The sequence below is a fragment of the Pinus tabuliformis genome, chromosome 1_2, assembly GCF_031772625.1.
Source record: "Pinus tabuliformis cultivar Carrire ecotype Pingquan chromosome 1_2, CPIR1, whole genome shotgun sequence".
In the NCBI taxonomy this organism is placed as follows: Eukaryota; Viridiplantae; Streptophyta; class Pinopsida; order Pinales; family Pinaceae; genus Pinus; species Pinus tabuliformis.
In genome coordinates this window covers 1,239,914,110-1,239,940,411 of record NC_142298.1, presented here as the reverse complement: position 1 = coordinate 1,239,940,411, position 26,302 = coordinate 1,239,914,110, and the positions used below count along the sequence as shown (strand labels likewise).

General features: G+C 38.3%; 1 protein-coding gene across 1 annotated transcript in view; it reads left to right on the top strand.

Moving 5' to 3' along the window:
• The first annotated feature begins 5,832 nt into the window (after positions 1-5,832).
• Positions 5,833-26,302, top strand: part of LOC149210727 (DEAD-box ATP-dependent RNA helicase 38-like) — a 281,534-nt gene continuing 261,064 nt past the window's right edge. Inside the window, exon 1 of the mRNA XM_089396770.1 lies at positions 5,833-6,829. Coding sequence (XP_089252896.1) covers positions 6,551-6,829 — 279 coding nt within the window. The 5' untranslated portion in view covers positions 5,833-6,550. The remainder of the gene's footprint in view (positions 6,830-26,302) is intronic.

Genomic DNA, 26,302 nt, shown 5'->3' with positions numbered 1-26,302 from the left:
CTTCTATATGCTTTATTCCATTGACCTTAGCTTTGATACCATGTTGAGAAATCCTTAAGGCAACTTATTAGGGTTTCTTTAATTTGATTTCTCTTTAACTTGGCAATTTCTTATGACTTCTTATTATTTCTTCTTTTATTATTAAGTTCTTGTCATGAATACAATTTCCAAAATTATGAAGATCACAAAGATAAGAACACAAGATGTAGGCACTCAGCCAGGGCAAAACCCTCTCCTAGGGGAAAATCCATTTTTTTTTAATCTTCTTTAGAATTAAATCAAATGAGACATCCTATAACTTTTGGCAAAGACATAGAATTCCTCCAATCCACCAAGTTAGCCTCCTATGTAGACAAGTCAAACTGCAACCAAATTCTCACAAGTCAACATAAGTCATCCTTCCAAAATTTCAGTCAAACAAAATCTCAGCCCTTTTTCCGTATCTGAAATCTTGTCCTATACCCTCGGCTCTGCACCTTTGCTCTTTTGCTTCAGATTTCCTTGCATGTGTGGTAGAAAACATAGAAATTTTGATCCTCTTTGGTTGATAAAATTCTCTTCCTTCTTTGCTTGACTTGTCTCTTCTTTCCTTGGCCTTTGCACCCTTTTCTTGACTTCTTTTTCGCACCGCTTATTGCAGATTGAATTCTTGCTTGGATCATGTCACAATAGGTCGAATGCCCATCTTATTTATAATATATTCAAGGTGAATGAATCCCTTCATGAGGCCAAATAGACAATTGAAGGAGTCGACTTGGTGGAGGAGGGACAAGACACATTTTATGTTACAAAAATGTTTTTCTTTCTTGATACAAAAGCCCAATAAGGGTCTAGAATATAATGACAATGACAATGACTCAAAACACAAACCCTAGAAGCACCCAATGGGTCCTTTGACCTAGAAAAAAAGTAGATAGAGTATGAAACCCATGCTTATAAATAATTTTCTTTTACAATATTTTTTGTTTTGACAAATAATTACATCATGACATGAGATAAACAATTATGAAGACTGATACTAGTTACATTTCTCAATAGTTGGATGTGCTACTACTCGAAGGGGTACCAATAGGGGTTACAAGGGAGTCTAACAAACATGGCCACCTCTTGTATTTCCCGCGAGTATGATGGGCATAATGACAAATTTTTGTAGGTTAAAGACGCCAAAACAGGTCTCTGGCCTATTTTTTTTTGCTAAAATTGGTGTTGCGGTTGGTTCAAGAAAGAGTTATGATACCACTTGCAGTATGCTTAACTTGCAGAAAATATCAGAAGTGTGAAATATGCCATAGAAACCACAAAAAATTAACACAATGTGATGATAGGAAATGGGAATATTCTATTCAAATATGTAACAATATTGTTTACTTGTCTCTTCGAAGGGACAACCTCCAGTAGATCAGAGCTCAATTATACAACACAAGACAAAATTTCCCTCGCAATCTTTGATTATACATAGTTTCATAAGATCTGAAACCCTAACTACTTGTGGTCCCTTGCATAATGCAGGTTTACCACTTTATTTATTAGCTATGACATGTTTATTCATCATCCATAACTAAAATAACTAATCATGGTCCCCTTTTTAGAATGAGGATCAACCACATGCAATCATTAACGAGGGTAACCACTTACGGGCTTTATTTACTAGACTAACTAATCATGACTCTTATGGGGCTCCTTGGACCTATTACATTAATAAATGGGTTAGGGTCAGACCCTAATAGTAGAGGGTCAAATTTACGTGTGGAAGGTCTAATTTTAGGTCTACCTTGAGAGTAGTGACCCGTCCTTGTTGAGGCCAAATTTCAAGACTGAAGTTTTGGTATGAAGAAGGTCGAACTCAGGCTTGTTTTGAGGGCTAAATCCTGGTGTGTTTGAAGGCAAGTTTTAGGTATATTTTGAAGATCTAACACTATCCTCTATTGAGGAGGCAAAGCTTCAGAGGTCTTGTTCTCTTGATAAGGAGGTCGAGTTCACAAATCATTTATTGAGAGAAGTTTTATTACTATGAAGTCCATGTTTAGGAAGTCGAGTGCCTATGTGAAGGACAAAGGAGCAATTTCTAGAAGAACATACTTTCTTTGACTAACATTGACTCTTGTACAAGCTTTGGTGCCGATAAATTAGGGAGTTGGTGCTAATAAACTAGGGAGTCAGTGCTTCTTTTTATTTGGAGAGTTAGTGTTTCATTTTAGTTGGTGTTGATAAACCAAGGAGTTGGTGCTTCCTTTCAACGTGTGTTGATAAATTTGAGTGTACTCTTTGTAAATATTAAAAAAAGTATTCCATGATTTTCATGTAAAAAATCTCTATGTTATGTATATTTATGTGCTTGGCTTTATACATGTGGATGCATTTACAAGTTTTTAAGTTAAAAATCGTTAATACTGGTTCACACCCACCTCTCAGTATTGTTGAATATTCCAACAAAAAATAGGGGGATAAAAACCAAAAAGTAGCTAATCCAGGAAGTGAGTGAATTGCTAGTTAGTTCATGTAAAGTTACTCTGATCATGAAGGTGATTTATTCCTCTCAATTTGTTTTCGAATGAATATTATATCATGGAATATTCATAGAATTAATTGCAAAAGGGAGAGGTTCATGAAAAACCACATTAAAAAGGAAATTCCCAGTGTACTAATCCTCCAAGAGACTAAGTGCTCCAGCAACAAGCTCGACTCCTTAGTAGAAAAGTGTTGGAAGAGTAGTAACTTAGTAGCCTTGGACACAAATGGCCATGTTGGAGGCCTAATAATACTCTAAAACCCTACAAAAATTGAGCTTACTGGCTAGATGGTAGAGCATTGAATCCTAGCAGGTGGCTTCCATCCACCAGGGTCTAGTGAAGAGGGTTGACTGTTTGTTGTATATGAGCCTCATCTTTCGCCAGAATATGCTTCCTTATTAAATACTCTTTCTCAAGTCAAAAGATTGTAGACCAATGATATATGCCTAATTGGAAGCAACTTCAATATAATAAAACCCTTAGAAGAAAATCAAGGGGGGATTAGGTGACTAGATACAAACTCTCACGAGTTCAAAGAAACAATATGATCCATGCTCACCATAGTTGTGGGCATAGTCATGGAACCTTCACCTAGAATAATCGTCGATGAGGTAAGCATTAAATTGGTTGTAAACTTGATATGTTTCTTATTTCAGAAACCTTATTAGCAAAAAGATCTTTCTGGAGACAACCATTCTTCCTTATGTTGGATTTGACCACTGGATCATACGTCTTGAGCTAGATATAAAAGTTGGGCCTAAAAATCACCATTATGAAATGATATATAGATGTAAGATGCAACTATGGCGATTCCTTAGAAGAAAATAAGGGGGGGATTAGGTGGCTAGATACAAACTCTCACGAGTTCAAAGAAACAATCTTATCCATGTTCACCATAGATGTGGACACAATCATGGAACCTTCACCTAAAATAATCGTCGATGAGGTAAGCATTAAATTGGTTGTAAACTTGATACATTTCTTATTTTAGAAACCTTATTAGCAAAAAAATCTTTATGGAGACATCCATTCTTCCTTGTGTTGGATCTGACCACTGGATCATATATCTTGAGCTAGATGTAAAAATTAGACCTAAACATCGCCACTATGAAATAATATATAGATGTGAGATAAAACTATGGTGAGACTAGTTGTGTGGCACAATTATATGAAATATGAAAAAATACTATTGAAACCAATTATATAAAATATAGATAATTGTGAAATACAATTAAGAGATATTAACCCTATAAAAAGGTTATTAACTCTAAAATATAACCATGCAAAATAATAAAACAATGTTTAATGGTATCAAGTAAATTATTTGAAATTGAGAAATAGAATTTTTCATCCTTCTCAAATAGAGATAGCTTTCCACCATATAAACCTATAATTGGGAAGTAAATCCTTGAAAGTGATATGTATATGGATTTTGTACTAGCAATTGTCCCTAAAGGTACAAAGAGAGGCCGATAAGATTATTAAATTGGAATTGTTGAATTTTTCTAGAAGAGATGTTGAGCTGGCGAAAAGCTTTCTATTTTTTTTTATTATGATAAAAATATATTGGTAATTCATTGGTTTTACTTTCAAAAGCTTGAAGGAATTTGAAGAGCAGTTACATAATTGCTTTGTGGGATTTGATCCCAAAATCATTGATTTGTAAATACTACTCAATGAAATGTTAATTGGTTGAAACTCTGCACAAATGTTTGATATAATCAAATAAGCTGAAAAGGTTGAAAGGCTTAATTGGTTTGTGGAAAACCTTGTTTTCTTGGATTGGATCATTGTCTAATTACTTTTCTTTAGATATTTTGTTTATATCTATATTACAAGGAACACATTGAATGTCTTATTTCATTTTAGAATAAATTAATAAAAAATATATATTATTATTACTAACTCTCATATAAAAGCGGCATAAAAATAATAATAATAATTCATAAATTCAAAAATATTTTAATATTTCAAAACATACTATTAAATTCAAATTAATTAAACATAAGAAAACATTATCATAAATTATTTATTTTTCACTATTAATTAATCAACTCTATTAAGTTGTCACATTATATGGTATTCCGTATCCATTGCATTGCTCAAACTGTATTACGATTAGCTACATTGATATTATGCTACACCAAACAATATTTTACTCTCATGAGATCAATTCTTTCCATACGAAGACGTCCTTTCATTGCTATGGTGATCCTAAAACACCTTTCAACCTTTCATTGCTACGGTGATCCTAAAACACTAAAACACCTTTCAACCTTTCATTGCTACGGTGATCCTAAAACACTTTATAATTTCATGGAAAGAAATGCAGTAGAAAATGAAACCAGAAAATTTATTAATCATGAGAAAATCCTTATCCATCAATTTGAATACAATTTAAAATTGTATTATTATCATAATATTATTCTATCGATTAAACTTACTAATTTATAAGCTGCGAGCGAATTTATCATAAAAAACTTCATCAAAGAACATATGTTTGAATCCTTCAATGCAGTAAAGCGTACGGTGCAGAAATTATATGCCAATTAGAATTTTATCACGATCTAGGCATCATGTATATTGAAATTTCATAGAAATAAATCAATGGCATCGATATAAAAGTATTCCAAATACTAGAAATTCAATCAGCTTTAATTCATAAACTCTCTTCATATGAATAAACAATTCTGTCAAATAACTTATTATTAATTAAAAAACCCTTATATCAACCTTCATGCCTTGGAAATCTGCCATCCATTTGTAAAAACTGTTACTAACTTATCGTATTACTAACTTACTCCAAAACAGTTGATATATGGAAGGAATATGTAATGACATTGGTGTTTACTTTTCCCTTCACTCATTGATTTCATCGGAGACTTTTGGTATTGGAGGATGACCATTATGGCCTGGAGGGGGGCGCAGAAGGAGCAACAACAGCCTTTAGCAGGCGTACTGAATATCCTACTTCATCAACTACCGCTACTTCATCAACTACCTCTGTTACAGCAGATGTGGTCCCTGGAACTTCAACTATCACCATTAACATTAAAATCCAAGCTGCTACCATTACTGTTTTATTACCCATCGCTCCTCTCCTCTCCTCAACGTTGCTGCTGCTTGATATGATTAAGCCTGCTTGATGCAATTCGAATACGCTTTACTTGGAGCAGATCATACATCCATCTATTTAATTAAAACGTTTCTCTTTTCCTTACTAGTTTACAACTGAAAAGAAAGAGAGGCCTTAAAAATTAGAGAGCCAGCAGATCACTGGTATGTTTAGAATGTTTCTTTCTTCCTTACGCACTAATTTTAAATTGGGTAAAAAAGCCTGCAACAAGCGATTGAAATCATATATTCGAAAAGACAGGAAAGCCTTTTGCGAAAAAACAGAAAAAGAAAAAAGTGAAAGCGGGTCATTGCAAAAAACAGGAAAGTCTGCTTAAAAAACCAGTGAAAGCAGATCATCACAGAAAAACAGTCAAATCGAGAGAGTTATTCCAGGATATATTTTTGGGAAGGTGTATTACTTGTTAATAGAATTTAGTAAGTAAATAATTTGTATCGGTAGCATAAACCACACTCAAATAACAGTCGAAAATGTCTCACCTGATCCAACGGAGCAGGATAAATTATAAGAAGGCCTATCGGCCTAAAAATGGTCAAGGTACCACCAAAATACTTTTTTGGCCAATTTAAAATGTTAGTTCATATATTTGATGTTCCCTGTTATCGTTTAAGTAATGCTGTTGCGTGATAACAAAGCATCATCTTCAAAAACATCGTTATGATGGTTCAATGGGTAAAATAAGGTTTTGGACTGGCCTCGGCGTCGCACCGCCTGCTGCCCACAACCATTAATTCGTTTTATATTCTGACTTTGCTCCACACTCCAGCTTTCACTTGCAACAACAATAATAACGCTCAGTATCAAGTGAAGCTCTGAATTCGGAAAAAAAATACCCAAAGTATTTAAGTTATATTTTCTGATTCAATATTTTCGTTGGGTTTTCTTTCTCCTGTGTAAAGCTTCCATGGCAGACCATGTGGAGGGAGAAGGGACTGTACTGGAGCAGCAGCCCAGAGATGCATCATCATCGGAGAGTAAAACTGAGGTGACTGTGGCTGAAGAGAAGAAGCGGTGGGGAGACGTAGAAGTTGATGATGAGAAGAAGGACGATAAGGTTTCCGAAGCAGTGGATATAAGTTCATTAAAGATCAGCGAGGAGGGAGCCTTGGACAGAGCTGAACCTGTTTTCAAAAGCGAAGGGCCCGTACACGCAGTCGATTCAGAAGACTCGAATATCAGAGCGGTATGGAATTCTTGACATTTTTGATTTTAAACCCTAGAAATTGTAAAGATTATAAGTATTATACTTCTGATGGAGTCCTCTACTGAAATTAACATCAGTGACAATTTGTCAAAGGACTGTAATTGTATACAAGTGGTATTGAGCTCTAAATTGAATGCTGTTATCAGATGTATCTTGGCATTGAAGGCATAAACACAACATAGGGCTTTAGGAACTTTGAATGATTTTATAATACTGCCTTGGAACTGATGTCTCTGCTTCTACTTCAAATATCGTGATGTCTATATGAAAAGGAAGAAATCGAATTTGGGAGACAACTTTTCCCGATTTGAAAGTGTTGGGAGAACGTCAGATTAAGATTTCAAGAACTGTTGATTAATGGGATCGGAATTGATATTTCTTGACACAGCAGCGTTGGCGAGGAATCGGTTCACTTTTGAGGAATGGAGTGTTAATCCGTCCATCAGGGTTCCATTCTTGCTATGTGTTTCAATGGGAACAGAATAGCGATTGCAGGAAATGTTAAGTAACGTGAGGGGAAATGAGATTTGTCGCCAACGTGGCATTGGTGGTGTCAGTTCAATGGTAAGGTCGACAGAATGTTAAGTGTTCCCAAGTGATGAGGACACTGTGAGTACCTGGAGATTCTGGTGGACTAGATAGCACTCAGACCCTGGCACCTAAACTCTTAGGAGCACATCTCCAGGGGGCATTTTTCTCGAAGCACTTCACCCCTCCACAAAATTATGGACATCAAATAAATAACCACCACAAGCCAAGGCCTGACAGTGAAACCACGGACCATTGTACTGGACTTAGTGAGGATGCTGTCACAGCATTTTGGGGAATTGGACACAAAAGCTAGCCTACCGATTTGGCAAAGATTTTTGTGCAGGTAATGCCTCATAAACCAACTATGTATCATAATTGTTATACATTTCGTATTATTCACAATACACATACCCAACATACACACACGTGATAAGAGGAAGTATTAATGTTGAATAAAATCCCATTATATGGATATGTGAGCATAGTAATAGCTTGTAATTATGGACATCATATTGATAACAACCTCAAGCTAAAGAAGGTCGACATGACATGACATTCAAGTGTGAATTCCAATGATGTTAGTATTCAGGTGAGGGAGGATGTTATTTCATCAACATGGGAAGTCACACACCAAAGCTAACGGTGTTAGTATTTAGGTGAGAGAGGATGGAGATTTCTCTCATAACAACCTAGGACCTTGTTACAACAAAATCTAGCATCCCCATATGATGTAACGTTCCAGTCATCAAGGAGCTAGACTTGTTCAATCTAGGAAGGCTACCCATTTTCACCATAGTGGCTCTTCCTCTCACTTTTTGTTGTCTCTTCTCTAATTCATGGGAGCCTTCCCTAAAGATAGGATTGCTAAGGATATAGAGTGGAGGTACAATGTGACTTATTGAAGATTAAGCCCAAGCAAAATGAATGGTTGTAGTATGGATAGGTAAGTAAATGGTGTCAGAACAAAAGATAAATGTAGAAAACCCCAAGACCAAGTACCTAAGCAAACCTTGGGCAGATGGAGTCAAGGAAGTATGGATCAAAGAGGGCAAATGCATGAAAATGTAAGGCAATAAGGGCTGCTATGCATGCCACAAATCAACCTTAACTTGTTGAAATCTATCGCAAAAATTTATCCTTGGAAAGGTAGGGATGCCATTCGTAAGCATTGCTATCAAGGTGAGGTCATGTTAATCTAACAACAATTAGGTTTATTAGATGCAAGGCTAACATAACTACAATAGCTATAAGAGGGATACAATTCTCATGTTACTCTATCTGAATGTCTCATAGTTCATTGCAAGGCATTCATAACATGCTACAAGGGTTTCCCAAAACAAAAATCAACAAGTGAAAAACATTGTAAACATACAAGGCCTCACATAGAAAGATGCTATACCCCTTGTTACCACAAAATCTAGCAGGCCTTGAAGAGGGAAACCCTTCAAGACAAAGAGCTAGACTGAGCGCTAACAATGGGACAATGGCCCATTGTCAACGCAACTAATGTCCCCTGTTCTTTACGGACCTTCACTGATGGAAGGAGTCCTAGTAGGATGATAATCATCTTTAGTAGATATTCTAGAGTTTATGGTGCTAGGTGATGTGGCAAGACCTCTCAAAGGAAGCTCAAGGTGATGAAATGATGCTTCTAAAGGTATTTCGCTCCGTCTAAGAGACCTAGAAAAGACTTGTGCAAGACCTAGGGTTTTATAGGTAATCGTGGATAAAGGCACTTCCAAGATTAAGGCAAGGATGAGAAAGGGCTTCTTATGATTTACTTCACCAAGTACGAGGCTCATACAACCCTCAAAGAAGTCCCCAAGTTGAGGTAACAACAAGCTAGGGTTTCCCTCTTAGGGCACACCTAGGGCAAGAGATTTTATGGATGAAAACCAATTAGATGCCCACCAAATTTTGAGGTCAAGAAGATAAGACCTTAGTCTTGGTGTCTAGGCTCTTGGAATCCACCAAATCACTCTAATGCAATTCGCTCTATGCCCTAGCCTAGCCATCCTACTTTAGGGGACCAAATTTTAGGAAAGGAAATTTATGGAGAGAAATTGAGTTTGATCACCAAAGGCTTGGATTGGTGCCTTGTTCTTTGGGGATATGGAGTCCTAGATGCTTTATATTAGCCAAATTTGTCCGTAAAGACGTCAAGAATTGATGCCTTAAGCACCAACCCTCAACAATTACCTACTCAAAGATTATGGAGTTTTATGGAGAAAATCAATATGCAATTGCCAACCAAATAGCTTAATTTTTTTTTTTCCCTTTTACAAAATTAGAGCACAATGTAGCGTTAATCTAGTTGCAACAATTTCATACATTAAACATTATTTCATGATCAAAATTTCAACAAAAGTCACTTACAAGCTATGAAACCGGATTCGTCCAAAACAGGGCACTTGTTCTAATCCCACGAATCTGACACGATTCGATGGAAATTCGAATCCTAAAATGGGACACCACGTGTCCTAACAGGACACCATCGAATCCCGATCGTGCCCCGTTAGGACACCTCGTGTGCTGATTTTAGGATTCGAATCCCAAAAAAGTGAGCGTTTATGAGGGTTTATGAGGTTTGTGAGGGTTTATGAGGTTTATGAGGGTTTATGAGGTTTGGGAGGGTTTATGAGGTTTGTGAGGGTTTATGTAGACATTTGAATTTTGTATGTACTATGCATGCTATAATGTTATTAACTTACTTTGTAAACAGTGAAACTAACATCTAGATGAAGATCTATGTTTGAAATCAATGAATTTGTATCATTAATGAGAATTTGTGTACGAAATATCTAATTTTTAATATATATATATATATATATATATATATATATATTTTAATATATATATATATATATATATATATTAATAAAATAATATATAACGAATCCTACGTGTCTTGTTCCAGGGGGTCAATGTGTCCGAATCCGACACTTGAATCCCCGTATCCTACGAATCTCGAATCCCCGTGTCAGGTGACTTAGCTTACAAGATGACATGCAACATATCCATCCATAATCCAAGGGATAGCTCAAAAAGAAGATAAAAAATCAATTCCAAATATCAAAATGCATCCAGGATACTCCAATAGCCAATCCAAGAACAAGTACGAATTAGCCTAAGAGGCAGAAATTCCCAAGTGATGATGATGATTCAATCCAAACCAACCAACGAGCTTTAAAAAAAAATTCCCTTTTACAAAATTAGGGCACAATTTAGCGTTAATCTAGTTGCAACAATTCCATACATTAAAACATAATTTCAAGATCAAAATTTCAATAAAAGGCACTTACGAGATGACATGCAACATATCTATCCATAATTCAAGAGATAGCTCCAAAAGAAGATAAAAATTCAACTCCAAATATCCAAATGCATCGAGGATACTCCATTAGCCAATCCAAGAACAAGTACGAATTAGCCTAAGAGGCTGAAATTCCCAAGTGGTGATGATGATTCATTCCAAATGAAATGATGTTCTATTTATATGTGTCCTACTAGATCGAATTATGCCTGCAAGCCCCTCAACATTCTGAAAATGGACAAGATACATCTTTTGGTCACAAGCTGACCATGTAGCTTTACAAAATATGAATTAGCCATCCAAATGCAAGCCGAAATGATGATGTCATGCTGATGTAGGGCCTTTGGAAGGCAACATTGAGTCCTCTTTGTGCCAAAATGTGTAAGAGGGCTCCATAAATCTCAAACAAGGGGATGGCCCCTCAATCTCCAGGTAAATCGTCACATGGGCCCCAATTTGTGTTTGGGGCGCAAAAAATGGTCTCATGGGTCTCGTGGTGATAGAATAGCTTGTAAATGCTCTAGTGAGGGCTCCGATGATTGTGCTAAAGATGCCCATGGTTTGAAATGATGCTCTACACATGGGAGTCCCATGGAACGCTTCACTCGGGGGTGTCAATATGATCTTGTGGTGGACTTGTGTTAAATTTATGAGGCAACTTAGGGAAGAATTTCCCTTGATCCCCTAAAGTGAATTCAAATTGATTGGCAAAGTTTTATTTTGAAAATAGTTACGAAGGTGTCTATTTGAGTTTTAATTATTAAGGTCTCCCGCCTAAGATATTCAAAGTCGGCCTCAATATGTATTTGGATGGAAAACCATTTTATTTAAATGAATTCATGTCGGCCCATCCAATAGTTGTGATCCTTCGAACTATAACAAATCACTATATATACCCCATTGGGGTGCTCAAAAGTGCGAATTTTAATCTGCAATTTTTGGATGGCTACCTCAGTAAGCTCGATGACTCTGAGATATTCGTATGGATTTAGCTTTGAGGTCTTCACATGGTTTTGATCCTAGCATAAATTCGGAGGCATCTTCGCATAATCTGAGCGGTTTGGTATCTTCTCTTTGCATGGCACAATGCATTGGCTTGTGGCTTTGTCTCACTATGGTTCTCTGTCTTACATCCTTTGGCATCTCAAAGATCTTGCTCTACTGTCATACAATCGCAATACAATTTGTATGTCATTACAATTGTTGGCACAATATCTTTGTGATGTAAGAATGACTTTGGCACATCCTCTTTCTCAGTGATTTTCATTAGTGAGGTATCCTAGTCCAAGTTTCATGTATGGTGGTCTTAGCATCCCAATGCAGTTGCAATTATTGCATTGTTGTTATCTCAATTCAGCTTGTGTGGCATCACTATATGTATAGCAGGTAATGACGAATATCAGACCATTATTGTTACACTCAACTCAGTGATCCTTATGGTTACATTACAGTTTGGTATTATGGTCTTGCTCAACACAATGGTATCTATGCTTTTGCTGTAGTACTGGGTTATAATATTGTTACTGTGCATGATCTCTGCTAGCATCTTAATGACATTTTTTTCACAGTTTTGGTATATGGCATCTCAGCACGAGTGGTATCTTATGGTTGATATTTTGTGGCATATTCAAGAGATATGCATAGACTCTTCTCTAAGAGAAACTCTTGTCATAGATGAGTCAACGTTGGTTATTATATGATGGTATCTTAGATATGTTTGGTAATACAATTGGCATCACAAGACAATGTCCCCATCAGTAACCCTAGTCATTATATATGAAGAGATGAGACAGTATGGAAATACACTGATGTCTGTGTTATGTGGCAGTCTTATTCACAAACGAGGTTGTGAACAAGACAAATTTAGACCTTGGATAACCTGATTTATTATGGCTCACAATTTTTTTGTACCTTGTACCTCTCTGTTGAACTTTCAATGCCAATTAAATAGAAGAAGAAGAATTTGGATGGGTTTTTCCCTTTGTGCGGTTTTGATGCAGGGGCATATTTAATCTATTTTGACTGAGAGTATCAAAATCTTTTACTAAGAGGAGTTGGTTCCTCAAAGAGTGCATTGTTAGGCCATAATTTGTTTTTAATTTTCCATGTAATTCTCTATATTAGACAAACTGTTGTAGTGGTTGTTGTTTAGGTAGATTTTTTCTAAATTGGTCCTCTGATCCTATTCTCAGGGAGAGGGATCGAATGATTGTAATTTTATATATGTTTTAATTAATGAAAAAGATGCATGCGGGAGTGTGGCTTTTTTGTGTGAAATTTTCTGCGCTCGAAGAGCTTGTACATTGCAACCAGGTCTCTGTAATGTTCCCTGTCTTATGAGTAGACACTGTGTGTGTTATCCCTTATTTCTGTGTTTTTATTTGTTGAAGGGTTGATCCCTTAATACTCCTGCCCAGAGTTGGAGGCATTGCAAAAGGCCGAAGAAGGCTTCTGTATCATTTGCATGCATTATTGAGCAGTGGAGAGGCTTCACAAAACACAAGAGGTCGAATAGTGGCTCGGAGTCACAGTTGGGCTTAATGCCGAAAGGCTAACACTTCGCCAAAATTTCAATCCACTGTAGAAGTCCGTCAGTTAACAGAGGTCGGGATTGTCACTAGATGGAGTCCTTGACGGAAAATAGTCTAAGCGACCGAGAAGTAGGCGCTGGGCCACATCATCCTGGAGGAAACAACTCGAAGAACCCTTTAGAACCCAGGTCTAAGCAACCAGAAAGAGGAGCGTTGGGCCAACTCACCGTTGGGCTATGGCAAGTGGGGACCACAAGGAGCATACACAGGAAGAACCAATTGCCAGAATGACTAAGCGTTTAGGATGTGGGAGTAGACCCCACTCGGAGGTTCTACCTCGACGACAATTGTAATTGCGCGTTCGTAAAGCGCCAAGCTTACAAGGAGTGGGCTAGAGAGATTGAACAAAGGGGAGAAGTGGACCCCAACTCCGCATTGGGTTATATGTTCTAATAGAGAAGCGGACTGAAGATAAACCAAACCGGACTTATAATATGGAACACAGGGGATTAACGCTGGGCAGGAAAGGCCGGGACACATTGGCAATTCCTTTCGAAGTCCTTTCGCTGTTTATTTGGGGTTTCATTCCCGAATCATACACGCATAGTGTATAGTATTGGGCTTAGCGTTTAGCTCTAAGTTGAGGGGAAGGTGCATACATGCGTAGTGTATTAGCGCTTGGCTTCGAGGGTTATGTTGTGAAGAGTTTTGATTTCGGGCTATAGAAATTCACTTGAACTCGGTGGTTTTATTAATCACTTTTTCTAAAGGGAACCAACTCCAAAGGGGGGACTAAATTTAGCAAATCTAAGGGCAAATTTGCATAAGGTTTTGCCCTAGTATCTGACCAAAATCATGGTGTCCCTTGTGCATGCTTTTCTTCTTATATTCTTTTATGTTTCGTTGTTATAATGATGTCATTTTTCTTTCTAGATAATTGCTAATGATGCTTAAATGCTATGGGGTGAATGAAATATGAAAATGATGAAATGCAATTATTTAAAGCAAAGAACAATATAGGCCCTTCAAAATTAACAACTTGGGCCCCGATTAAGTTGCCCAGCCATGATGAAGCCACCTACCAATCACATATAATGCCCATTGTTGCATCCTCATCATCAAGTACAATAATTCATTAGTGCATCTAAGTGAACCAGGCTTGTTAATCAAGAGCACATTCAGACTTCATATGGGGCTTCCCTTCCAAATTTCGGGCTTTGATTTCAAAGTAGTGTTACCTCCCTAGGTAGGAATGGTTAATAAACGACCTTATTAGGTGTTCCTAGTCCCTAAGGGGAAAGACAAGTCCTTAGTATATCCTTCAGTGGCATATGAACGATGATGGGATGGATGGGGTCACAGGGGTCTCAAGGCCAAATGCCATAGGTACAAGGAGAACTATAATGAGGGATGTCCACATATTGGTTATATAGATGTAGAAGGGAGCAACGTGGATACATGAGTTACCTCAACCTTTATTTTTCCACCCCTCTTTACTTGCCTTTTTTTGATTTTTCTTTGTATTATTGCGCAAGGCTCCAGGAAATGAGAACATGATATGTATGATGTAAAGCAATTAATACCACCTTAAGGTGGGGCAGTTCATTGTACACCAGGGGTTGGGACATACATGGGTTCCTTAATGATGTGGGGGCATTCATGGAGCCCTAAGAACTAGGGTGATGGCCATGATAAGGGATAGAGCTTATATTTGGCTTTTTCCACGTGCTAATTAATGCCCCGACCATCTTTTGCATTTTATAATTTTTTGTTTGTTTGTTTTTGTTTCTTGCTTGTGGCCATGATATGCTTTTAACTTTCTTTTAGTTGCATCAACCTTCGGGGCAACATTTCCAGGCCCGACCTAGATATGTGGACAAGGGGAGGGAGAGTGCCATTGCCTTGTGGATCTAGTGGTCACGTGGACCCAGAGAAGGAGAATGATGAAATAGTGCTTGTAATGTGCAGAGGGGAGTGAAAAGTGTGGAATGGGAAAATGGGACCACACTACCAAAATCAAGGTTTCCCAAGTAATGCCCTTCTTGAAACCATAGGTCAATTGATGAGATCACATGGGACTAGGATTGAGGATTAACCCCCCATTTAAGGTGAGGGAACAAAACCATGGTCAAAACCCTTCCTCCTTCCAAGTCACCCAATAGTCCATGCCCAAGATGCCCAAGAAAACATGCATAAGTAATTGCATAATGAAAAACATACCTTTAGAGTTAGATTGCCCACTTTCTAACATATGCTTTTGACAGATGGGCTAGGGGACATATGACTGATGTAGGGAGCAAAGATCAAATGACACAAAGTATCGGCTATGTTAGTGTCAGTCTTTCCAACCTTCCTCTAGTGATCAAATATGCTCTTACAAAGTGATTTTGAAGTGTCAAGGTCAAATTTTGTCATTTTAGTGAGTCTTCAAGCAAAATTTGGTCACTAGGTATTAGGTCTAGGGTTTGCTTTCACTCCTTTGAAAATTGCCCAAATGCCAATCCATGTCATCATCCTGCTGAGTCTATCATCATTCATAGGGTTGTCATTATCATGTCAATGTCTAATGAGTCATTTTACATCTTGTTCATGCTTCAGTTGCGCCTAGGTAAGGTCATTTCCCTCTCCTAGGGTTTTGAAGGCAATTTCTCTTGGACGGTCAAATCATCAGCAAAACTTATATCCTGATATTCATACACCTTCCCCTATCATTAAAGTACCTTATCAAACACTTCCCATCTCTGAGATCCCGCAAATTCCTCATTTTCGCACAAACCCTAGTTTCTTGCTACAACCTGGCAATTTTCTAGGTTGGGCCTGTGTTTTGCCCTTTTGGACCCTTTCCCCTCACTCAATCTCTGAGATTCCACTTTCCCCTGCTTCCTAACATCCCTACCTACTTCCAAAAATTTCCCCAAGAATTTAGAAGCCTTTTATCCCCTTCATTTCGCTTCATTTCGACAAAATCCCTTGTTTCACACATCAGGATAGGTTTTACTCACATGATGTTTCTGAGCAATCAAGGATGCATTTTGGAAAACTGAGAGAGGTTTTTGTTCACAACAGGCCAAGGAAGAAAAGCCTCCTTCACGTTTTACACAGGTGTCATGGTTTTAGAGAAATGTCAAAAATATTGTTGCCTCAGGAGAATCGAATGCACCTCTGAAGTGACATTGGGAAAATCAAGTTTTCTCCAAGCTTGGTTGGCAAAATGACTTTCTTGATGAATCAAATGATAACTAGACACAAAGAGCTTTCCAATGAGCTATCATGAGCTCAATTTGGAGTTGAGGAAGACATTCAAAAGTTGACTGCAACAGCACTCTGCCTTGAGGCAGCCTCATTTGACACATTTTGACCAGTCTTGGGAGATTTGATTTTTGACAAGGAAAAGTAACTCCAAATTGAAAAATTCCAGTTGTGTTGGAAAGTAGACTCAAAGAACTTTCCAACGAGCTATCCTGCGCCCAATTTGGACACCGGGAAGGCCTCCAAAAAGCATCTGAAAGTCGCGCTACGCATCAGGGAGTGCGCGCTACGCGTCGGGAGCCTTTCTCAGTGTTATTTTGCACGTGCGCTACGCGTCAGAGGGGCGCTACGCGTTGGGCAAGGTGCGCTACGCGTTGGGCAAGGTGCGCTACGTGTTGGGTTTTTCGCCCAGTGACTTGCCAGCAAGCTCTCAAATTCTCTCTTAACTCAAGAAAAATACAAGTAAGCTTCTTTTCCATGGCTAGTTTTAGTTTTCCAAGATGAATGTGAAAGAAATATGATAAAGATGCCATGAAAATTTCCGCCACATGAAGAATCATTATTGGGCCCGCATGCATGTGTGCAAAGCGAAAATGAAGGTACTCAAAGCACGCTTTGCCAAGGCACTAAAACGGAGGAAAAGGCCCGATCCGCTTCAGATTTTGGCTGAAGCCACCTTGAGGGAGCATGGTGCTCAATGATACACCTCCAGCTCAAAATTCAGGAAATTTGGAGCAATTTTGGTCAATTTTGAATTTTTTGTGCCAAAAACAGGTTTTTTCCCTCAACGCGTAGCGCGCCGCGCGCTACCCTTAAGTTGGGGAGGTCCATTTCAGGAAAACTCAGCATTTTTGGATTTTTCATGAAAAATTACACTTGCTCAGCCACTGCCAAGAAATTTCATGAAGATTTGAGCCCCCAAAAGGTCAAAAAACATGCAAAAAATGACCTTCTGCCACTTTTTGGACACACAGGAAGCAGTCTTGGGAGATTGCAATTTTGGAGGGGCAAATGGCCACCAAATTGAGAAATTCCACTTGGGCTGGAGAGTAGACATCCAGACCTTTCCAACAAGCCCACTTGTGCCTCATTTGGATGCCGGGAAGTGCCTCAAAAGTGGCCTGAAAGGCGCGCTACGCGTTGAGAAATGGCGCGCTACGCGTCAGGGAAATTTGCCAGTTTTGCACCTTCAGCTCAGGAATTCGCCCAGCTTTGACCAGTTTTGACTTGTGATGGGATTTTTCACCCTCATTGATGTAATTGATGTAATTTCATGTTGACATGACACTTATTTACCTATTCTAGAAGATTCATTCATAAAATAGCAAACATTTAATGAATGAATTGGTTTCCTAGCTTATAGAGGCAAGTTGTTTTGACTGCCTAGATTATAGTGCTTTGTTTAGAATTGGTTGAAACAGCTCCTAGGATGATGAGCTCGACCCCTAGAGGCTAGGGAATGGGTTGGCATGGTCTATATTATGTATTTTCTCAATCATTTTCAAGGGTTGGAGAGGTTGGACTCTTGAGGGATAAGCTTAGACTGTATTACTCTTTTTGGCAAAGGAAAGACCAGGGTTTTGCAGCACTATTTGGGATTCCTGTGGTGATTTGTGTTGATGGTGTGTTTCTCTCATGTACTTGTAAGTTTGTTATGTGTATCATTTTCCTACTCTTCTCTTCTGCAAATTAAGTAAATGAAGTGTTAAGGTAGAATTCATGGTTTCTATGCTCTGCCTTTAAGTTTGCTTAATATCTATGTTTTCATCTGTTTAAGGAGAACTCCTGATGGTTTCTTGCTCTCCTTAGCTCCTCACCAGTCATATCTATCCATTCACTTCCTTCAAAGGCATCAAGACAATCTCCTACCTTGCCCCAAAAAGACCTCTGCAAAAACTGTGTCTCATCCCCGCACCCAAAATTGCCGTGCTCAGTTTTCCAACAAAACCCTAAAAATTTGAAATCAGATTTTCCCTATCAGTTTACTAGCCTAAAATCAGTGTTCTTTATTGGTCATCTCAGCCCTTTGAAGACCTTTTGTCGAGATAGACCCGGAGAGAGCCCTCTCCTGTCCCCGTAGGGCTAGCTACGAGGCTAAGTGGTTTGATGTTGCCTTGGATTCTGCCTTCCTCAGCCTGAGGCAAATTCGAGTGCGAACAAGCTACATCGGTGGCTGTCAGGGGTTGCCGATTGAAGGATAACTAGGAGAAAAATTCTCCTATGGGGTCACCCACTTTGGTGGGTAATACCCCATCATTCATTGAATTCCAAGCATATGATGTACACCTATAGCCCAAGGGGAGAGCTCCTCAGTCCCCAAAGTCTCAACAACCATCAATTGGAGAGAAAGTTCCTCCTTATAAGGGGAGTCTCTTCTCTCTTATAATAAAAAACATTATTTGCTAAGTAACTCCATGACAAGTAAAAAAAAATAATACAAAAATGAAGTAGTTAAATCCCTCCTTGATCCATGGTTAACCATGTTAAGCTATGTGGACACAAGCCTTTTTTAATGAACTTGCCTTCAACAAAAAATGGGAAGAATAATACATTGGAGTTCTCCAAGAGAGGACATGTAACTAAAAATAGGCATGATAATTTGTTACTGCTCAATCTAGCAGGGGTCCTAGGAGCGATTCCAAAGGGGCAATTACTAGCCCCACTATCACCTCAGTCAATGTCCCTTGCTCTTTACAGGTTTTCACCGATGGAAGGAGTTTCGTTATGAGGAAAATCACTAAGAACGATATATCAATGATGAAAAGGTGGTGACTTCAAGAGCCCATTCATATGAGAGACCCAGATGACAAGGCTCACTTGCTCAAGAAGCAAGGTGTAAGACTCTCCAAGAAAGGCTTTTAAAGGAAGCCTAGACCTAGGGATTGTTAGCTTTTGGTAGCATCAAATGTGCTCTAGCCATGAAAATTGGTGGAAAGGCTAAGGCACATGAGTTCTAAAGAACCCAGAAACTGTTTGGTGAAATTCAACCCGGATTGTATTTTATTAAAATAATTAATATTTTTAATGGGGTTCCTAAGTCTAAACTAAGGAAAATTAAAATATTAATGGGTATTAATAAAAATATGGGTGAGAATGATCTAGAAGACGGATCAAGTCATGTTTTAATCTTAGCCATTGATTAGAGACTTAATCTCGACCATTGAATTCTCAACGAGAAAAGTATAAGAAAGAGGCTTGGGGTTCAATTTGAAACACACACGGAGATGATAGATTGATTCGGAGTTCGATTTCTGGGGCTAGGAAGCTGAGAAATTCGAACTTTAGTTGCAGCAGAGGGGCATGGATAGTTTGAGAGTACTGACAGAGAGGCGGAGAGAAGCTACTGGAGGCAGTGCAACAACTAAGAGGACTGATGTTGGGCCAATCCGGTCCCACGCAGGCCTGACGCAGAGCCAAAAGGGCCAACGCAGAAGCAGAAGCTGCCCTCCATGCAGAAAGCCGGAACAACTGGGAAAGCTAACACAGTGGGCAGAAGAGACAATGCAGAGCTGATGCAGATCCTGTAGGGCTGACACATGCCCTACGCAAGGCCAGCGTAGAGCCTGTAGGGCTAACACAGGGCCTGCGTAAGGCCAATGCAGAAGTAGTAGGCGTTAGCCAGTTTTCTTGCCGGATCAGCCGGAATCTGCCAGGTGGAGTGAGGTAAAACTCACTCTGTTTTTCCGCCATTATATTTTCTCTCACTGGTTTGCTGGGAGGGCAACCAACATTTGCATTTAGAATTATTGCTTAATAATAGAAAACGCTCAGAGCTACTGCACCAGTTTTCCTGTATTGAGTTTTTTTGAGCACTGTTTTATCCAAAAATAACTGTGTGCTATGTATCTTGTTCTTTGCTCAGTTTTCTGTTTCATATAATCGAATTTAATGTTGATTTTTAATGTACCTTGGACAAGTGGTTTCCCATGGGTTAGTCTCTACCTAGGGAAAAGTGTCCAAAATAATTCTTTTCCTAAGTGTGACTTTCTAAAGTGAAAGTGACTTTATAAGTAGTAAAGTCAATGTTAAATTATAAAGTGAAAAGTGACTTTAGACATAAAGTACAATTGGGTACTTTATTTAATGGGTGAGTTAAAAATAGAAAGTGAGAATAAAATGCACATTTATTCTCATCCCCTGATCTAAATGAATCTGAGCCATTAGATCTTAGGGTTGCCCAAAAGTCATTTAGGGAAACAAAAGTGGGAAAATAAAGGATAGACTACATTCATTCTTCATGAGTAGATTGGAGAAAAGAGGTTGAGAGTTGGAGAAAAATTCTAAAGGAGAAATTTGTTGCAGCACACTGAAGGAGTGATTTCTGGGCAAAGATGAGCACGAAAATCAAGGCATAGAAGAAAACATAAGATATAGTACGAACAACATTTAATGTTGTGAGCTGCACGTCGTTAGAGAGAAGTTATTGAGATTTTTCTTGAAAAATTCATACAATTTGTACATCGGTATGAAAGTTCGTACAGTCTGTATGGAATTCGTACAGTATAGTCTGTACAGTCAATATTCGTACAATACATATTTTCAGCTTCAAATAGGCATGGAAATCGAGACAAAGTGGGCACGATTTTCAAGGAGTTCTGGGCTAAAGAGATAAGTTGTATTTTGCTGTTTTGTTTTGTTTGCAAATGTATTTTTCTTGAACTTGAAAGATAAATAAATTTGAAGAGATCTCTAACAGGTTTTCCCTGGAGAAGATTGAAAAGGTTTTGCTTGGGTCTAAGTTGACCAAAATGTAAAAATTTCTCATTTCCCACCCCGGTTTTCAGTTTCACCTTATTTCTCCAAAATAGTTAAATGCCCTTTCCCATATCCATACATTCAACAACAGGAAAATAAGTTTTGCCGAAAACACAAATTCTGGAAATATAACAGTGCTGAAAATGCAGAAATAAATATCAGCACATACAAATAGCCATTTAACTCATTTAAACACAGTGATTTTTGGTCAAGGTGACCCTGGAAAAACCCCTACAACTCTTGGGGAAAACCAGTTCGAAAGCTCCTTCTTATTTCTGAAAAAATGCTTTTACAGTAAGAGAAATATTTAGCAAAAAATCAACAAGCAAACTTTTACAACTTATCTCGTTTTCCGTGCCTCACAGCCAACTGGAAAACTTGCAAACAACAAAACAGAACAACAATACTGCTGTACGGCCTCCTCCAAATCTGCTGTACGGCCTCCCTGCTGTACGACCTCCTTGAAAACTGTTGTACGACCTCCTTGAAAACTGCTGTACGGCCTCCTCCAAATCTGTTGTACGGCCTCCACAAAAACTGCTGTACGGCCTCCACAAAAACTGTTGTACGACCTCCTCCAAAACTGCCTTTCACTGTGTGCTAACTCAACTGTATGGACTTGTTGAAACACTGCCTTGGAATGTGTGCCAAGTTGCTGCCTCCTTCTCCTCACTGTCAAGAAATCTCCCTTGCTCTCTTGCTCCTTCTCTCCAATCTGCTCATGAAAGAATGAATGACCTTTTCCTCCTTTAATCTAACCCTAAGTGACTTTAAGGGAATCCCTAAATCCAATGGCTAAAATAGATTGAGATCTAGGGCTGAGATTAAATGCTCATTTAAATCTCACTTTCTATTTTTTAATTCACCCCCTTTAATAAAGACCCACTTAGTCATTTATTTTCAAAGTCACTTTTCCTTTCTAATTTTACATTGACTTTATTAAAGTCACTTTAAAATTAGACTTTAGTAACTTTATCACTTAAAATCACTTTTAAATTAGATTTGACTTTATAAAAATTATAAAGTCACTTTAGGAGAAAAAATAAATTCTTTTGGACACTTTTCCCTAGGCCAAAGATCAAAGCCTTAGGGAACCACCTATCCTCCGGTACTAAATTTCAACACTCCGTCTTACCGAGGAAGGTGTTCCTCACCACACCCATCTTGCCTAGAAAAGGTAAGGGTTCGAAGTCCACTAAGGGCTGAAAGAATTCTGAAAACAATTCTTATATTAGGTCTCCTTCTATGAGCAAGAAGCCCAATCCAATTCAAACCCATCATGTAGGAACAGTCCACCTGGATTCTGGTGACAACAACTCGGGTGTGGTTTAGTCTGTTGGGAACAAAAGGGAAACAATTGCGGACCATCAAGATCATGTGGAAGGGACTGGTGAAAACCATGTAAGTGGAGAACAATCCACTTTTGTGTTTCCAATTGTGGATCTTGATACTGTGGCACAAATGAAGAATATTCCACCATCAACTTTCCCTCATTTCCATGGTAAAGTTCATGAAGATCTTGACTCTTTTTTATTCGAGTTTGATATTTTGTGGAGAAGTTATGATTATTCAACTGATGCTCAGAAGTTAAGATTATTTCCTATTACTCTCAAGGACTCAGCTCTACGTTGGTTTATGGGGTTGGGAGGAAACACTATAACCTCTTGGGACCAGATGAATAGAGTGTTTTTGTCTAAATATCAAGAATATTGGAAAACTTGAGACATGCAGGATGAGATTTTTACAATCATACAGGATGATGATGAAACTCTTGAAGATTACCTAGAAATATTTCTGTATATTTTACAAAGGTCGAAACTTAAGCTTGATTCTAGTACTATTAGAACCTTGTTCTTAAGAGGACTTACTGATAATGCTAGAAATAATTTAAATCTGTTAGGACAAGGTGATATTTCTCAGCAAACTTTTGAACAAATTTGTGAATTATGCAGGAAATTTTCAAGAAATCAGTATAGATCCAGTAGAGGAACTCGAAACAGAAATAGAAAAACCGAATCTACCCATGCTATGATTATTGGACTAGAAAATAAAATGGAAAACATGAAAATTGATATAATGAATATTGTTACCAAACCGTTGGACTCTTTAAAATTTCAGCAAAAACTCATCAAGGAACAAGAGTCATTATGTATTTTCTATCCTAAATGTAAAGACAAGCATCGTCCTAAAGAGTGTCCTCTTAATTTGAAAGAAACTAATAAGCGTGCTATTTGTGCAGAAGGCCATGTCATAGAAAAATGTCCCTCTATACCAGGACTTCAAGCTATATTTACAGGGGGACAACTTGAAGCTGAATACTTGTATGCTATGGGAGCAAGAAGGAATTGGCCTTAGGTAGGTGCAGGTATGGCTCCTGAATTTTCTCCACACTATTTTGGTTATAATTCACATGCATATTCTTATCCTAACACTAATCAGCAGTGGCAGTATGGGAATCAATATCAGCATGGGAAACCTTCTCAACCATGGCAACAAGGTTGGAGAGGGCCAACTCATTCTCCATATTCCTACCAGCCACCCATGCAGTCATATCCATCTACGCATACACCTTATTCAATGCCTCAACTTCCGAGTCAGTCTACTCCACCGTTGCCTTTACCTCCACCTTTTTGACCTCCTCAGTTTCCTGCTCAACCTATGCCCAATCCTAAAAATAATAAAGTAGTGCAAATGATCTATGTAACAAACCCACCTTTATCATTCGAGTACTAGTCTATTCCAGTTGTGATTCATGATATTCAATTAAGATCGGGAAGGACTATAACATCAGAAAATCAGAAGCAACCTAGAGTGATTGTTGAAGAGAAAGGAGAAGAGGAAACTCTTAACCATTCTCTGAAAACTGTCACTAAGCAACCTTTACCCTCTAAATCCTTACCATCTTCTTCCAACCAGCCTCCCTTCCCAGAGAGGCTAGTAATGGAAAGAAGTGGGCCTATTTTTGAGACTAGCTTGGCATCGGAGCTTCGGAATATTTTCATTAAGATACCTTTTCTTCGAGCCATCAAGGAGATCCCCATTTGTATCAAGATTATTAAGGAAATCTATCTCAAGAAACTTGGGAGGAAGAGATTGGAACCCCAATCCATTCAATTTTTTGGTAGGGCAGCAGAGTTGATGATGGGATGTGTCTATGGAAAAATATACTGATCTCGAAAACCCTGTTGTCTGAGTTAAGATTGGTAATGTCCTTGTCTCTAATGTTCTTACAGACCTGGGGGCAACCATTAATGTCATGACTAAGCAAACCATGGATCAGCTTCGGTTATCTCATCTTCTCCCTACTCCCACTGTGCTTGAATTAGCGGATAGATCTAAAATTAAGCCAAAAGGAGTATTGGATCATGTGATCATCTCATTAGATTCTTGGGAATATCCTGTTGATTTCATTGTGCTTAGCCAAAGAACCCCAATAGGAGGACATCCCTTGATCTCGGGTCGACCATGGCTTGCTACAGTTGATGCATATATTGGATGTCATTCCGATGATATTCGCATGGAGATTCTAAGAAGAAAGTTACCTTATACCCCCTTGCCAGATCCATTTAGGACCTTCGAGATACTTTATGGTTGGATCAAAGCAGTGATGAGGAGACTCAGCCCATTTCCTTTATCCATCATAATACTGGGTCTTCACAAGAAGATGAGATTCAAGATTTCCTAAATAATGTAGACACTATGCCTAATTTTGAGCTATTGAGCCAGATTTTCAGCCTAGATTTTCAAGATAATCATGATTCTCATTCTTTTGTACCACTGCATTTGACCACCGCCTTGAGTACTCCTGAGCCTAATACTACTCTTGTTGCGATTAGCCCCGATAAATCCTTGCATATTAGTTCATATTTGGACTCATCTCAGGAAGAGCAGCTTGTAAATTTGTTGCAAAACCATCTTAGTGCCTTTGCATGGGGCTATGAAGATATGAAGGGTATTCCTCCTGAAACTTGTACACATCATATCTATATTCAAGAAGGAACCCGACCTGTTTGACAACCCCAAAGGAAAATGAATCCAGCTCTAAGAGATATTGTGAAGGAAGAAGTACAGAAACTCTTGGATGTCGGTTTTATCTATCCTATTTCCGGCAGTCAGTGGGTCTCTCCATTAGTTCTAGTACCTAAGAAAGATGGAAGATGGCATATTCGTATTGATTATCAAGAATTACACAAAGCCACTCTCAAAGATTATTTCCCTCTCCCTTTCATTGACCAGGTGCTTGATACCCTTGTAGGAAAGAAATATTTTTCCTTTTTGGATGGATTCAGTGGTTATAACCAGATACAAATTGCACCCGAAGATCAGGATAAAACTACTTTTACATGTCCATGGGGTACATTTGCTTATAGAGTGCTTCCCTTTGGTTTATATAATGCTTCGGCTACCTTTCAAAGGGCAGTCCTGGCCATTTTTTCTGATCTAGAATTTGTAGAAATTTATATGGATGACTTTTCTGTGTTTGGTGATTCTTTTTAGGAAGCTCTAAAAAATCTAGAAAAAGTACTTCTTCGTTGTTAGGAAGCCCATCTCGCCTTGAGTGACAAGAAATGTAGATTAATGTGCAAAGCGGGAGTGGTACTTGGCCATTTGATTTCTGGTAAAGGTATCTAGGTTGATCCAACAAAGATTGAAATCATTCTTCATCTTCTTGCACCCAAGACTCAAAGGGAAGTAAGAGGTTTTTTAGTACATGCTGGTTACTATAGGAGATTCATTGAAATTTTTTCTAAGATAGCTGCCCCTCTTTTCCAACTTCTAGCTAAGGATAGTGAAGTTTCTTGGACCACAGCTTGCCAACAATATTTTGAAACATTGAAGGAAAAGTCAGTACATGTACCAATTTTGAGAGGTCCTAACTGGTCCCTGCCATTTCACATTTCCTCTGATGCTTCAGATTTGGCTATTGGTGCAGCTTTAGGACAAGAGGAAAATAAACAATCCTATGTTATTTATTATATTAGTAAGAATTTGTCTTCCACTGAATTAAATTATACAGTTACAAAGAAAGAGGTTTTAGCTATGATTTTTGCAATTAAAAAGTTGAGGCACTAT